A 16,926-nucleotide genomic window follows, 5' to 3' on the forward strand; every position below is an offset into this window, starting at 1 on the left:
TGCACAGCTAAAGACTGGAACAGCCTTCCCCACCACATCACTGCCATTGCAACTTCACCTGCCTTCATGGGAGAAGTAACAAGCGCTCTGTAAAATAACATTGCGGACTACCTTTTGTAATACTTTTTGCATACCCACGCCTTATGTAGTGCCCCACAAGGGGCCTTTAAGGTAATAAAATGAAATGAAATGAAAAGCTAATAACATAAATCAAGGCAGAAGTCATTTGCGCATGTCCGCCCACATGAAAAGTCAGAGTGGCAAATATACCATATTGTGAATGGAATGTGCTCATCAAAGCATGTAAACAGGAGTACGGTATGCATAAAATATCACTGCACCATTTGTTGCATCAGTAGAAACTTGCGGAGGCCACGGGGAGCATGGAAGCTCAAAGTAAGAGCAGCGGATCTTGAAGGCCATGAGAAGGCAGCTCAAAGTCACAGTAGATACTCTGTAATTTCATAGTTTGGTATGTTAAAGGCACCGGAAGACATTTTTAGAACCCGAAACATGTATTATCAGCCATGTTTCAACCCAATGACAGTTTCTTCAGCGCAAGAGGGGGAGGGTCACATATTAGGAGAGAACATAAGGTGAATGTATCAGCCCAACATTCGATGATCGTGTCAGAGCACAAAGTATGTATAGGTGCTTCAGCACTAGACATACTGCTATGGCAGGGCCACCGAACAAGTGTAACCAATAAAAAAGTATGGGAAGAAAACATTCTGAGCCAACACGCCAAGTCTTAATGTGTTGGGCCAATACTGTGAGGGAAACGGCAAAGGGAATGGCTTCACGGAGAGTTGATAGACCAAGGCTAGCTGAGTGATGTAATGCTCTCCCCTAGTCAATTTCTTTGCTCAAAGGCAGTGAAAGGAAGTGGTGATCAGGTGAAATCTAGACCCGCCATGACGGTGCATTGCTATCCATGTGGCTGACTGCATGCGCGGGCCACACGCCCTATCTTAGAGGTGATGTACACCGGGTGCTAAGACTAAGGGCAAGACGTGATGGCTGGTGCTTTGATGCATGCTGTGTTCTGGCACACCTAGTGTTGGAGCTTGCATAATCTCAAGTTTCAGAGCTGCAGTGAAGATGGAGGAAGCATGAAATGTGTACTCGCTATAGCCAATGCTTTTCATCATGCCAGCATTGCAACAGCAAGTGTTCGCGGCCATAGAGTAAGATATGTTCACGTTTGCCTATGCACATGGTACCATGCTTGTTAATTTATTAGTAAACGAATGTTTACTGCAATTTGTAAGGCCAATAAAATTACGAAACTTACTTTATGAAGTTGTCTAATAATCTGTTATTGCTATTAATGTTTCAGGTTTTTGGGCAAAACTGCGACATCGCTAATTGCGATGCTTTCAGACGAAACTGCTACGCTTGTGCAAAAATTTGGTTGCTTCAAATATTGGAATGAATATTGCAGTGTTCAAATTCATTTCGACTCAAATTTAAAATTTCTGCAACTTCAAAGTATTCAAGGTGAATTAACAAAATTTCAAAACACAGTGCCATTGACATCAGGCCTAGTCACATTCACATGAACAAAAGAAACAAAATAGGAGTGGTCCTAAAGTCATGTTTTTGAAGCCGGAACTGCAGCCACATTGGTGTGCCCTCTCCCATTGTGCCTCCAATCAGCTCGCCGGAACAGAGAAGCACGAGCTTTGAACTTGCACTGCAACAAGCCACCAGAAGTGCATGCTGCCGTTGGGGGTCAGAACGCCTATGAAACTTCTGTAACAGCTTTAGTGAAGCAGACACGCTCCTGTGCTTTTTTTGCGGCACAGTGAAGATGACGAAGACCCATGCTGTGCTTACTTGAGTGTCTCTGTTGATGGCTGACACACTCACACCCTAACCCCAACTTTCAAGCTTACACACCACACTCCAAAGTCAGTTTGTCTAGCGAACAGAATGCGCTGCAAGAAAGAGAGGGGCTGGAAAAACTTGTCACTCTGCAGAGGCCTAAAGCAGCAGCAGCGAGAATGTAAGGAGTGCGGATGCTATGGGAACGTTGATGTTTGGCACAGCAGTTCCAGTGCTCCTTTGCAAAACACACGCTCCAACTGCAGCCTGCTCGCTGGGTCCTCTCCAATGCTTCCCTTCCTACATGCACATTGAGAACACTGCTGTAGCCATTTTGGGCACGCCAGTCAATAGTAAGCATTCTCGGGGCATGCACTTGGTCAAGGCCTCCTGTTTCGTTGTTTTGTTTCCACGTGGCATACTTACAATTGGGAGGTGTTGGTGCAATACATGCTGATCGCACTCCGGACTTGAACTTCAGTGTGCATCAGTTGCTTCAGTCAGTTACTTAAGTGACATGGCCAATACATCCGCAGGTGTCAAATCAATTTGTAACTTGTTTGTAAAGGTCCTGCCAGGCCAAAAAGCTCAGTGTCTCCAATGCCACGCTCTTCTGAAGACACTAACTCTGGTGACACACTTAATGAGGCACCTGGACGTCTTCATGGGTTACGAAAAGGAACATTGTGCACAGAAAAACATGAACAGCCTCCAGTAGATGACCGTTTCAAGCCGAAATTAGAACATATGGACCCAAAAGCACAGCATATCACAACGACTATTGCCAGATTCACAGTGTGCAGGATGCAATCTTACAGTGTTATTAAGGGGCCAGGATTTGTGGCTATTATGAACGTTGCTATGCGAGAGTATATTGTGCTATTGCAGACGTTTTTCTAGAGCAATAATTCCAGAGCTCTACACTTCCAAGAAGTAAAACTTGATGAGCAACCTTCAGGAGATAATTGCCAGTGGAGTAGGAGTAGAGGCAATCTCAATAACAATAGATAGTTGGACATCACGTGCTAATGAAAGCTACATGTTGGTGACATGCCACATCATGGAGAGCTGATTTCAGCAGCATGCACTGGTATGCACAGAAATTGTAGATGCTCACAATGCTGGAAACTTGGTGGTCTTTCCCACAAGCATGATGAATGAGCCTGATCCACGTACTGTGCCAGTGAAAGTTATTAGTGATAACAGGAGAAATTTCACTCCAGCAATTACTCAGACATCTTAGATAGGCATAATATGTTTCATACACATGCCGCACTTATGCGTGAGTGATGTTAAGCATGATCTATCTGTTTTCCAAGCTGTGCACGAAGGCCAGGGCTATCATTGACCACTACAAGAAAAGTTTGAAGGCTCGGGCACGCCTTATGGAAATGCCACAGGAAGTGGTGCAAGATGTTCCGACACGTTGAAACACTGAGCATCAGATGACAACTAGGCTGCTAAACTGTGCAAACCAATCACCATGGAGCTTTCAGAGTGTGGAGTTGATAACCTCACTGCAGCTCAGTGGAAGCTGATGGCTGCTGCTGTGAAGGTACTGGAGTCACTTGTTCAAGCCACAACAGAGCTATCTGGGGACAAATATTCCACTTTGTCTCAAGTCATTCCTCTGCTGGAGTGCACTGGCATTCCACTTGTTCGACACACAAATCAATCAGATCAGTAATTGGCAATTCCTTCAAGTCTGGAATGCACCCTTAAGGCAAGGTTTCCAGATGTCAAGACATACAAGGATACAAATCTAGCAATGTTGCTGGATCCAAGATTTAAGGATGCCTGTTGCGTGGAAAAGGAAGAGACGTAGGCCTGTGCTGTTCTCACCAAAGCAGCAGAAAGAACACTGCAAGTTGTGGATGAATGGATGGATGAAAAACTTTATTAGGGTCCTTTAGGGCGCGCCCTAGCGCGCAGCGGGCCGCTCCCACGTCGGGACGGAGAGGCCGAGCCTCTCCGCTGCGTCGCGGGCCCGTTGGACAGCCCATAACTGTTCTTCGAGGTTGGGGCTGTGTAGAACAGCATCCCAGCGTGAAGAAGTGTTACTTTCATTGCCGCGTAACGCGGGGCATCGCCAGAGCATGCGAGGTAAGTTCGCTAAGTCATTGCATAGTGCACATGCATTTGTCGTGTGAATTTCGGGGTATATCTTGTGAAGAAGTAGGGGGTTTGGGTATGCCCCCATCTGTAGAAGCCTTAGTGTCAAAGCCTGAGGTCTAGTGAGTTTGCAATGTGGGAGAGGGTAGATCCTCCGAGCCAAGTAAAAGTGCTCAGTGATTTTGGTGTACGAGGAAGGAGAGTCCCAATTGTCAGTACCCCCGCCGTCACGCTGCCCGGTAGCTATGCAGTTGATGATCCCTCGCACAGCTCCGTGTGCCGACTCATTGAGGTTGGGCGGGGCACCCTCAATTTGTCCCATGTCGGCTGGAAACCAGATTAATGTGTGTGACTTGATCTCTTTGCTTCCTAATATCCCTAGGGCCAGCTCGAATATGGTTCCTTTGGCAAATGCCCTAACAGCTGCTATCGAGTCACTGTAGATTGATGTCCTCTTGTCGTCCAATAAGGCCATCGCTATTGCAGCCTGCTCTGCGATTTCAGAGGACGTCGTCCGAATCAAATTGCGTTCGTTATGTGGCTTTCATGATTTACGCTAACTACAGCGAAGGCCTGTCCGTCGGCGTAGCGCGCTGCGTCTACGAAACTGTTCTGTGAAGCCCGTTCACGAGCCTTTTCCAGAAGAGCCTTCGCGTGCGCCCGACGTCTTCCCACGTTGTGTTCTGGATGGACGTTTCGTGGGATCGGCGCGACAGTGATGCGGTCCCGCTGCTCTCAAGGCATGCTGCAGAACTTTGTTTTGATTACTCTGGAAGGAACGCCCAGCTCCTGTAAGATGTGTCTTCCAGCTTGTGTGGTAGACAGCCTGATGAACTGGGCCCTCTCCTGTGCTTCCGCTATTTCCTCTAGCGTGTTATGCATGCCAAGTTGAAGTAAGCGTTCCGTGGGAGTGTATATGGGGAGGCCGAGAGCTCTCTTGATTGCCTTCCTGATTAATGCATTGAGCTTATCCCTCTCCGATCTTTGCCAGTTGTGCATGGCCGCGACGTAAGTGAAATGACACATTACGAACGCATGTACCAATCTCACGAGGTTATCTTCTCCGAGGCCTTGCTGCCGGTTGGCCACTCTTCTGATTAGTCTGATGGCATTGTCCGTCTTCTTAGTGAGTTGCAGCACTGTCTGGTTGTTTAAACCACTCGACTCTACCATCATGCCGAGAATCCGGATAGCATCCACCCTCGAAATATAGCCTCCGTCTTTTGTGTGCAGTTTTATGTCGCATTCGGCGAGTGGCTTCCATCCCTGTGGTTTCGGGCCTCTGCGCTTGGGTCGATAAAGTAGCAGTTCCGACTTGTGCGGTGAGCACCGAAGGCCCGTGGACTCAAGGTATCTCTCGGTAGCATCAATCGCCTCTTGCAGGGACGTCTCTACCTGTCCGTCACTACCTCCCGTACACCAGATGGTAACGTCGTCTGCGTATATGGTATGACTGATACCGTCAATAGCAGAGAGTGTCCAGGATAGACCAATCATGACGAGGTTAAAGAGGGTTGGGGATATGACTGACCCTTGTGGCGTCCCCTTTGACCCCAGCTTGATCATGTCTGAAGTCAGGTCCCCGATCTTAAGGGTGGCTTCTCTGTCTGACAAGAAAGATCTCGTGTAGGAATGAAAGTGCTTCCCCAGGTTTAGGCTCGAGATTGTGTTTAACACGCATGAGTGAAGAATGTTATCAAATGCCTTTTCCAGATGTAGACCTAGTATGGCTCTCGTGTCCCGCGTATTACAGTCAATAATGTGATGCTTGATGAGCTTCATCGCGTCCTGCGTCGAGAGTCTGACCCTGAAGCCGATCATGTTGTGTGTAAATGTCGTGGTCCTCCAGGTAGCGTGAAAGCCTGTTTAGCATTGCGTGCTCAGCAACTTTCCCCACGCACGATGTGAGCGAAATTGGGCGGAGGTTATCGAGGCTGGGCGGCTTGCGTGGCTTGGGGATGAGAATGGTGTTGGCAGATTTCCACATTTCCGGGACTTTACCACTGCTCCATGCTTGGTTAATGATGTCTGTCAGGTATGCGATGGACTTCTCGTCCAGATTCCGTAGAGCTTTGTTTGTGATCTTGTCCGGACCCGGAGCCGATCTGCCATTGAGGGCGTGGAGCGCCTGCCTGATCTCCTTAATCCTGAATTCTGCGTCGAGCTCAGGGTTCTCGGAGCCTTCGTAGTCAGGGGAAGGTGGTGTAGGGCACGATGCGACTGATAGGTACTTCTGTGCGAGTTTCGATAAAATTTCCTTGCTCGAATATTCTCGCTTGGCTGTGTGTAGAGTGCGCGCCAGTGTGTTGCGTTGGTTGGTTTTAGTGTTCGTCTCGTCGAGGAGATGCTTTAGGAGGTTCCAGGTGCCCCCGCTGCGTGTCTGCTCGTCGATTGATTTGCACACCTCATCCCATTGCTGTTTACAGAGGGCTCTGCAGTGTTCCTCTATAGTTCTGTTGATTTCCGATATCTTTTTTTCTGAGCCTGCGGTTGAGCCGTTGTCCTTTCCACCTGGTGAGGGGGGATTGCTTGGCCTGCAATAGGTGAGCGGGACGACTGTCCATCTTTTCCATCGGGAGGTCGGTACAAACCTCTTTGGTGGTAGCTTTGATGTCGTGTCTAACCTGTGCAACCCATTGTTCGAGGCTAGGCTTGTCCTCAATCTCCATTCGCTCTTCCCTAATTTTGCGAAATTTGTCCCAGTCTGTGTACTGGAACATGCGCTGTCTCTTCTGGTCGACTTAGAGGTGCGTGGCCAAGGTATAATGGTCGCTACCAAAGTCAACCCCGAGGTTGACTTTGGTATGCTCCTGACAAAGCTGAGATCCGGTGTCGTGTCACGGCTCGACGATGTTCCGCATCTGCTGGGGAACGCTGGGTTCGTGACTAGCATCAAGTTTAGGTTTAGAGCCTCACGCCAGAGGTCCTCCCCCTTCTTAGTGTTATATGGGTAGCTCCAGGTGCGGTACGGCGCGTTGAAGTCACCAGCTATGATCAAAGGGGAGTCGCGCGCTAGTTGCGTGGCCTTGGTGATTAGGGCTTTGAAGCGCTGTCTTGGAGCTTTGGGACTACTGCAGACATTCAGGATGAATACTATACTTTGGCGGTTCGTTGGGCTAGGGATGATCTCTATCATGATGTATTCGACTTTAGTTGCGGTAATCTTAAGGTCATGAGTGATGTGGGTCAGCTTGTTGCTAACCAGTACGGCGATCCCCCGTCCTTCTTCGTGCTTTGCTACGGGCCTGTAGCAAGACAGCGTGATGTTAGAGGTTAATGTTTCTTGTAAAATGATAACATTTGGCTTCTCTGCATGTGAGCGAATATATTGTTGCAGGGGGAGCCCTCTTGGAAAGGCAACCCCTGCAATTCCATTGCCACATCTTGAATGAGCTAGTTTGAGTGGCCATCGTATTGCTCTTGAGTTGCTGTGCTAACCATCAGAGAGCCGATCGCCCCCGAGCTGTTACTAGTCGATGCTGTTGTTGGGGGTGTAGAAGCTTTAGGTACCAGCACAGGTGCTACAACGTTTTCTAAGAAGGATTCAATTTTGCTGATCCGCTGATTAGTGCGCTCCTCCATGGAAGCCATGTTGCTTTGGAAGAGCGAGAACTTTTCATTTATCTGCTTAATGCTGTCACTGAGAGCGGAGAGCAACTCGCGAATCTCTGATTTGGCCCTGCCTGGTGCTCTTTCTTGCTCGTTAGCAATTGCCCTCTTTTTAGCGGGCCTCTCTGTATCGATCTTCTCAAACATGGGGACTTCCATTAGATGGGGAGCGGCCGGTTGCTTATCCGTATCGCTCTTCTCAACCATAAGGATTTCCATTAGCTGGGGAGTGGCTGGCTGCTTGTCAGCCATGACGGGTTGACCACCCTTCTTAATCTCGGCAATTTCTGTCATCAGTCGAGCTATTGTGTTCTTCATCATCTCATTTTCGCGCTCAAGTTGTGCTAGTCTGTTACCTCTATCATGCTCTGGCAGTAACCCCGTGTTACCTTTTCCGGCGTTCCTTGAACTCAGTCGGCCCAGGTTGGGTAGCACTCGGGTCGGCGATCCCTGGAGCAGGACCTCGAGCAGGACTTGAACCGGGCTTGACTGCCTCGGCGCCGGGATCCGGAGCGATCCCTGGAGCACCCTCTGGATCGAGAGCGACTCCGGGGGCTCCCTCTGGAGCGAGAGCGTCCCCTGGATCAGGAGCGCCCCCTAGGCTCTTGCGGTGGAGGTTGCTCGAAGTGTTTCTTGCTGTCGCTGCTATGTGGTGTTGACGAAGCCCCATTTGTCGAAGCTTCCACTGTCGCACTCTCCCATCGTCTCCTTCTGACGACGTACGGGATCTGGAATCTCTCCTTGCACGTTTTGTCCGCCGTAGGGTGTGGGCCCCGGCACAACCCACACTTTGGCGTGCACTGGTGTTGATCGTCCGGGTTGACTGCCCCACATCCTCTGCAAGTGAACTCTTCGGGAGTCGGGCAAACGTCGGCACGATGGCCGAGTTTGCCGCACGCGTAGCAAATATCGACTTGTTTGCAAAAAGAAAGCATTTCACAAGGACTGGGCCATAGCGTACGAAGTTCGGAACCTTGAGTCCATCGAAAGCAATAATGATTGTGTGCAAGTTGTGGGCTGTGAACAATCAAGTGAGAGTAGTGCAGGTTTGGGTAGCTCCTGAGATGCTTCTTTGGGAGGGGCCTTTACAAGTTTTGCTTGAGATGTTTCTCAGAAGTCAGGCCCTTCCACAAAAGATGACGTTGAGAGCTACGTGAGAGCTCCCCTACTTCCTTGCTGGAGAATCCACTAGAATGGTGGAAGAGCAGACAGCCACCTTCACTGATTTCTTGTAAGGGTGGCCCACAGGTACCTTTCACTCCCAGCAATCCAGACAAGTGTAAGGTTATGCTCGACAGCGGGTGCCATTGTAACTGGCAGAAAGGAGGAAGCAATCTTTTCCCCAGCATGTGAAGCAACTACTTCTTCTGCATGAGAATCTTTTACTTTGAAAATGGCTTCATTAACTGTTTAAAGGAGCACCTTTTACTGCATGTAAAGAGACTTTATCTGTGATAATTTTTCACTTGACACATATTATTACAGGGCTTTCCATAATATTTTTTTTGTGTGTGTGCATGTGTTGTGGAGTGCCTTCTTCACTACATGTGGAGATGCTGGTCCTTATATGTCATATCGTTTACTTGAAATATGTTACCAAAGGATTTTCTGTTTTATGCATGGCGTGCGTGTGTTGATAGCTTGTTACCTGTGTAAAAGAAAACACCGTCCTTACCATGTGTTAAGATATGTTATCAAAGGATTCTCTGTGACGCCTTTGTATGTTACCTCAGAAATAAAAAACTTTCCGTAAAACAAACTTAAAGTGCTCAGCTTAGTTCTTTCGACACCTGACAACTACCTATTCGAATTCACTTCAAAATTGTTTAACCCTGAGGACTATTCGCTTGAAATTCACTTCTAGCCAAAATATAACTATTCGCACAAGTCTAGGAACAGTGATCTCACACTCAATGCACAAAAGATCTAAGAGTGTGAACAGAAGAAAGTGCATGGCGCCGACAAAGTTCTAGGACATGAAAGGGACCGCATGCAGATTCGTACTCCACTACTACGGCTCTCAATCTAGCTTGTGTGTCTGATCTTGCGCTTGAACACTGACAAGGTCTTTGAGTGCGAACTTGTTGGCGGCAGGCTTCCCATGATGTCTTGCCGCCAGCCACTCCACCAGCCCGCACTGCTTCGGCTGCCAGACGTAACCAGAGCCACTTCATCGAGGGTTCGGTAACCAAAGTTGCATTAGTAAGATCTTGATGAGGGCTAGTTGGTTCATACTTAGAACTGAGGTGAAACAGCACGAAAAAGACAAGGACACAAGGAAACAAACACCACAGACAAGCGCTGTTTCACCTCAGTTCAAAGTTGCAGTTTTGTGCCAGTCAACCCGGCGGCACATTTTTTTTATGGCACATAGCAGAGTGCGGGTGTAGGCCAGTCAGTGATTCATGATTTGGGAAGGTACCGCAAGCAAAACACGAGGCTTCAATGAAGGGACAACACAAAGTGGTTAAAAACACAATACCACTTCGTGTTGTCCCTTTCTTGAAGTCTTGTGTTTTACTTGCAGTAACTTCCCAAATCATTCTTCATGGCCACCAGGTTTGTGATATCATAACACAGTTCATGACTGAAACACCTAGCGGCATATAAAAGTGAGGTCATTCCTGTTATAGATTGGTGGTGGGGTATGTGGTAGTGGCTCAGGCATCATGCAGGTCAGAAACATTGGGCACCTCAAAAAACATTTTGCGATCCCACGCAATGCGGGAATCGATGTAAGCGAACCTTTCTGTGCTGTTTGCTTTGACTGACTTGCTTTCATTTGAGCAAGTGATGCTGATGACAAATGTTTAATTTCTTCAGTGTTTAGTGCAATACAACAGTGGTGAGCTGATGTCAAACGTTACTTTGCATAGTACACAGACACACAGTGAGACGAATTTGCTTGAGGCGTTGTTGCATACCATTGTTCATAACACTGAGAAGGTTAGCATTCTCATTACCTCACATGGTGCATCACATTGTGGCAGAAACGTTGAAGGGACACTAAAGGCACATACTAAGTCGACGTGGACTTTAAATACCTTTCCAGAAACCTCGCAATGCTTGTTTCATGCCAAGAAAAGAGTTTACGATAAAATTGTACCTGAAGGGTCCGAATACTTTTTTCGAAATTCAAATCTGCTGCCACCAAACCGGGAGAGTGGTGACGTTGCATACGCCATCAACGCCCTTTGCTGCCGTCGGTGAGTAAAACGGCGTCCAATAGACAGTGGCACCATGCCAAGACAGAGCGGCGGATTCGCCGTTGCAGCTGCTTTTTGGTCAAGTGGCATAGACCATTCGGGCATCCCGCAACATCACATGGAAGTCGAATTCTCTGCTACCTGTAGTTTAAGCGAGTGCCGCGAGCCAGCAAAACCAGCGTAGCACTACGCGATCAAGAAAGTACTGAAACGCAGAAGCATGGGCGGTGCAGAGTCAAGTGTAAACGAAACCTTTCGACCGCACGCTTCATTGTCAACGGTAATTTCAATGAGTTCTTTTTTCTAAACATGAAATGGAACTGGACAAGTAGCATTTTATTTCAAATTATGATACAATACGAGGATATTTTTTGCAACGAGTAGTTGAGTACTAGTGACGGAATTTAATTGAGAAGTGCTTACATCATCGAGCAAGTGCTTGAATGTCCCAGGGGAGTCTCTAATCATGTCCAGCATTTAGCTCGGTTTCTCGATTATTAAGGCTCCGTTCGCAATAATATTGATGCCTTAGAGATTCTCGAGCACTAATTTATCACTTTAGCTTGACTTAGTATTTTTCTTTAGTGTCCCTTTAAACTGCAACTGAATTGTGAGTCTGTATATGTTAAAAACACAATCGGATTATGAAGTATGTCATAGTCGTGGACTCCATATTAATTTTCAACCCAGAGTTAACCTGCACCAAATCTTAAGTACACCAGCGTTTTCGTATTTCGCTCCCGTCGTAACGTGGCTGCCAAGGTCGGGATCGAACCCTAAACCTCTAAAAATGCCATAGCTGCAAAGCTACTGTGGCGGACACAAAAGGGTTTATTTGACGTGCAGCTGCTTCTGTGGAGTTGCCTAGATGCTATGGTGCTGCATACCATGTGTCTGTTGTCCGCTTGACAAATTTGCATGGTTTGAATTTTTTTCTAAATATCAGAAATGTACCATTTCGTACCTAGAACTTAAATTTATCCAGTTTGTTCGCAACCGGCTGTAATGTCCAGTAGTAGCATTTTCTTGTCCTCCTTTTCCCTCTCTCGCCCTTCCCCCATGAAAGCGAGCTGCGAGCAAAGAGTGCAAGACTTAGTCACTCATTTCACGACTACATAGGTTCTACCCATTCTCTGTCTGCTCTCCCTACCTGCTCTCTACCATTATATCTACCTCCTCTCTGGACAGTTGCACGTTAGTACAAAAGTACGTGCTGCAGTTTATGCAATGCTTTTTCTGTGGGTCACGGATAACTGCAGCTGTCAAGAGGATATTGCAGCAACGCTCGGGGAGCTCCAGAGGGCATTGTGTAGGCACGATGAAACACAATAAACTAAGATCGAAAATTAAGGAAGCTCTGTTGAAAGCAGTAGAAGAAAGTCTAAAAGGTAGACGAATACCAGACAGTTGGTGACAAAGTAGAATTAATTTATAAAGATAAGGGGTGTTAGATATGGAGCTGTTTCCTGCGATTACTTCGAGTTCCCCAAACCACTTCGAATCACAGCACAGCTAATTGAGGAATGCCGAAGCAGGAAAGCACATTCCAGAGGAGCGGCCGAGCAAACAAGTTTAAGGCAACAAGTTCACGTGCCAACAAGTTCGTGCGCCGCCGGGATTAGCAGGTGGGCCTCCGACAATGGAGCATGAGCAGCCCTCCCCTTCTCCTCGTTAGAAGTGCATTGCCAGTCTGCGAGGCAAGACTGCAGAGAGCCGCCAGGTGTGACACCGCGACACGGGCGCCTACCATTGGCTGAAAGTGGCGTCATCGGAGCGGACTCTCCCATTGGTCAAACATGACGTGACTTACAGTGCTCGAAGGGTTTATAAGAAGCCTTCCAGAGAGACCTGAGCATTCTGGGACATGCCCTGATTCCCTGATTCACCTCTCTCGAACTTCTTGCCGCGGGCCGCAGCGTCCGAGTTGCTGCCGGCCCGTAATGTCTGTACGACTGTTAATTGACGCTCACCTCCTTGTACATAATGTAGAATAAATCCTCCCAAGCTTTGGGTTTTTCATCCCGGAGTCCGTCCCTACAACCCCTACATCTGGTTGGCAGCGGTAGGATCGCCTCCGAATACATCAGCTGGTGGCAGCGCTCCGAATCAACCTTCGTCGAGAGAGATCGTAAGGAACCGGGAAGAGCGAAGAAGAGAGAGCCTTCGTCGAAAGAGGTCCGAAGAAACTGGGAGTAGCGAAGAAGGAGCGAGCCTTCGACCCAGGGAGTCCGGAGGAACCGGGAACAGCGGACGAATGAACCGGATGGCAGGGTGCTGTAACCGTAAGTGAGCGCGTGGTTTTTTTCCTTATGATTCGGCCAGACTCAAAGGTTGTGTGTTCAATTTTGATAGTTCTGGGAATCGGGAATTTGTTGCATTGTGTGTTTGCACAAATTAATTAAGGAAAACAGTTTTAACCACCTGTCGGGGCAGCTGCCATGGATCTTAGAAGGTTGACGAGGTTAGACTTGTTGTTGGTGTGCGACGATTTGGGAGTTGAGGTGGACGAACGGATGAAAACACCAGCTATCATAAAGGCGATTGAAGATAGTGGCAATGATGATAAAAGCATTGAGCTTGCTTGGGAGGTGATACAGGAGCCACGGGAGCGTGTGCGTCGTGTACGTGTGCGAGAGCGTCGTGAACTTAAGAGTAAGAGTAAGCATGAAGAACGCGAGAATGAACGGAAGCATGAGCTTCAAGAACTTACTCTTAGGTGTCAGCGTCACGAACGTGAGAATGAACGCAAACGTGAGTATCAGGAACGTAAGCTTGCGCGTGAACAAAAGTATGAGAGAGAGAAGGCAGCACTGATCAAAGAGATACAGCATTGTGATCAGTTATTGGCACAGAGACAACGGCTGTCTGAGAATTCTGCAGGTAGTACAGAGCGAAAGAATGAGGCAGCATCGAGCGGATTTTCGCCAGAAGCCGACGAAAAGAGTAGTGCCTGTGAGATTAGCTGCAGAGTCATAAGTGAAGGGAAAAGGCTAGCTGCTAACGATGCCTTAGTGGCAACAGAGGCCGTTAAAGGCCGTAGTGAGAGCGACGAGGTGCTGTGCCAACAGATGACTGTGGAAACAGCTAGGCCAGCTGCGAACAAATTGGCACAGTTACCGCGCGTGTGCGTCGCTGGTAATGTTAGCGAGGTTGCTAGCGAAGAAAGGGGTACTGTTGACGCGACAGACGCGAGCACCCATGTCGAGTCAGATCTGCGTGCAGAAGAGAAGTGCCAGCTGGACGGTGCAGTTGAGAGTAGTTCTCGGGATGGCGAGCTCCGTAGCTCACGAGAGAACAACTGCATTGTTCAGGGATCGGTGCGGCTCTTCGCCAGTCCAGATAGCCTAGATAGGGATGATTCAGTTGTTAATCATTCGGACTGTGCGCGTGAGACAGCGATCGATACCGACGGGCTGTGTGCCGATGCACAGCGTGAGCTGGGCAATGTAGTAGAGGGCAGTTCGCAAGAGTGCGAGTTGTCTAACTCGAGTAAAGCCTGCTGCATTGTGCCAGAGTCGGTTGAGCTGTCTGCCAGTCGAGGCAGAGAGAGAGTTGATTTAAGTGAGAATCACTCAGACTGTGCGGGTAAGAGACCGATCCGGGCCGACGAAATGTGTACCGGCCAGCACGAGGCACGAGAAGGCGACATGAAAGTGAGTGCAAAGAGAAAGCGCCGTAAAAAGAAGCGCGGTAAAGACCGAAAGTCGGTAATTAATGTAGCGCCGCCAAAGATGGCGAGAAACCCAAAAGGGCAGGGCGCGAGGAAGAAGGTGCGGTCGTCTAGGACGATGTTGACGCATCCAGAATGGTCGAGCCACCGGTCAAAGGGGGACCGCGAAGAATGTTCTGCACGGACGCGGACAAAGGGCACGAGGCTGTTAAACTCCTCGTCGTTCCGTAGTTCTTTTCATAGCTAAGCGTGCAGTTCGAAGAAACGCAAGGTGGCAGGACGAGACCAGGTGGGGAGTAGCGACGCGGTCAATCGAGTTTGTGTTGAAAGCGGGGCGCGAGGACGCAAATTGGCAGGAGACCGTAACGTCTTGGGGGAGCTGATAGTGAGTCAGCCCTTTTGTGTTTCCTCGGCAGCCAGAGTAGTTTTCAAGCCGCGACCAGCTCGGGGACGGCTCAGAGTAAGAGTCAGACATAAGCGTTCGGAAAAGGAGGCCAGGAGAGCTTCCGTAGAAAGGAAGTGTTTTGTTTTATTTTTGAGCATCGGAAAGTTTTCGCGATTTGAGACTAGGATTTCTTTCAAGGTGTAAGGTTTGAGCTTTGTTTGTGTTTTCGTTTGAGAAGCTCGAGATTTGAAAGATGCGTTTTAAGTAATCATGTAGTCTCGCGAGATGTTCATTAATAAGTATACAGGCTTTCTTTTTGTGTGTGTGTGTGAGTAACCTGAGGGTCAAGGTTATTGTTGAGAGGCCTATCGTAACGCGCGTGTGTGTTATTTAACTTTCTTTTTAAGTGTTGAATTTTCTAAGGTTAAGCGCGTAGATTTTCAGTGAGTGCATGATTTGCACGGAGAAGCGTTCTTAGTTCCATTAGCGCGTGTCCTGTGTGGACGGAAGGAAGCAGACTTTATGACTGGGTTGCTAGTGTGTGTGGAGGGCAGCCGTATTCTGACTTCTCTGATAAGTACGCGTGGAACGAGTTATTAAAAGATGCATTAGTTTAAGGGTTCTGCGGAGTGTGTAAGTCCCGCAAGTTTAATTGTTCGTTTATGTCACGTGTCCTGTAGGACTTTCAGGGAAGAAACGTGAGTAAGCGTAAATGAAAGAGTTTGCCTACAACGCAAGTACGCGTTTTGTTTAGTGACCACAAGGCTAGTGCGCTTGTGATTACGTACTTGTGAGGTTGACCAGATTGTTCAGTGACACCGGCACGTGCGATAAGTACGCCACTGCGATAGATTGGAAACATGCTGTTCGTGTAGTTAGGCCACTTAAGTTATGTTCGGCTGTTTTCATTTGTTGTTTGCATCATCAGTGACCCTTTTGTTTTGCAACAACAATAGTACTCAGGTCTTGTCGGCATTCGGGGAGAAATGGATGGCTGTTTGGAAGGGTGGTTACAACTGTTTAGTCAAAATTGGGGAACTAAAAGATCAGGGTTCATTTTGACTCAGTAATAGCCTGGCAAGTCAGGGGTGAAGAGCCTGCGCTTACACGTGGGGCAGCGCTGTGTTGTTTTGTTTGTTTGACGTATGTTCTCCAGGGCCAAGGATCCCGAAGTTCGTCAAACGAGGCTCGACCCCAGTACCCTGCAGCTTCTTTCAGCGTTCCTCATGGCCAGCGAATTGAGTTCACCGGCCATTCAGAACAACCGGGGCGAGGACGAGCTGTTAGATATGGAGCTGTTTCCTGCGATTACTTCGAGTTCCCCAAACCACTTCGAATCGCAGCACAGCTAATTGAGGAATGCCGAAGCAGGAAAGCACATTCCAGAGGAGCGGCCGAGCAAACAAGTTTAAGGCAACAAGTTCACGTTCCAACAAGTTCGTGCGCCGCCGGGATTAGCAGGTGGGCCTCCGACAATGGAGCATGAGCAGCCCTCCCCTTCTCCTCGTTAGAAGTGCATTGCCAGTCTGCGAGGCAAGACTGCAGAGAGCCGCCAGGTGTGACACCGCGACATGGGCGCCTACCATTGGCTGAAAGTGGCGTCATCGGAGCGGACTCTCCCATTGGTCAAACATGACGTGACTTACAGTGCTCGAAGGGTTTATAAGAAGCCTTCTAGAGAGACCTGAGCATTCTGGGACATGCCCTGATTCCCTGATTCACCTCTCTCGAACTTCTTGCCGCGGGCCGCAGCGTCCGAGTTGCTGCCGGCCCGTAATGTCTGTACGACTGTTAATTGACGCTCACCTCCTTGTACATAATGTAGAATAAATCCTCCCAAGCTTTGGGTTTTTCATGCCGGAGTCCGTCCCTCCAACCCCTACAGGGGGAGGATGATAGAATTCACTTGTATAGACCATTCACCATTACATCAGTAACATACAGGTTAGCAACACAGACAATTAAGTTAAAGCTGCAAGCACAGGCAGAGAATAATGGCACTCTGGGAGAACTTCAGAATGACTTCAGAATAGGTAGGCGTTTGGATAACTTATTTGTTGTTACTCAGTGTACTAAAATATCAAAAGTAGAAAGGAGACCGCTATATGTGGCCTTTT

The 16,926-nt window shown here is 48.3% G+C and overlaps 1 protein-coding gene across 3 annotated transcripts in view; it reads right to left on the reverse strand.

Annotated features, from left to right (window-relative positions):
• Positions 1-16,926, reverse strand: part of LOC139048641 (skin secretory protein xP2-like) — a 105,066-nt gene that overhangs the window by 82,119 nt on the left and 6,021 nt on the right. For 2 of the 3 annotated variants that reach the window (XR_011507846.1, XM_070523099.1), the window contains exon 2: positions 7,938-8,736. Coding sequence is in view for 2 of the 3 variants with exons in the window: in XM_070523099.1 (XP_070379200.1) it covers positions 7,938-8,218 (281 nt within the window). In the remaining variant the exon portion in view is untranslated. Of the gene's footprint in view, positions 1-1,703; positions 8,737-16,926 lie in introns of those variants that run through there. The other variant, XM_070523098.1, reaches the window with a different exon arrangement.

The sequence above is a fragment of the Dermacentor albipictus genome, chromosome 8, assembly GCF_038994185.2.
Source record: "Dermacentor albipictus isolate Rhodes 1998 colony chromosome 8, USDA_Dalb.pri_finalv2, whole genome shotgun sequence".
Taxonomy (NCBI): domain Eukaryota; kingdom Metazoa; phylum Arthropoda; class Arachnida; order Ixodida; family Ixodidae; genus Dermacentor; species Dermacentor albipictus.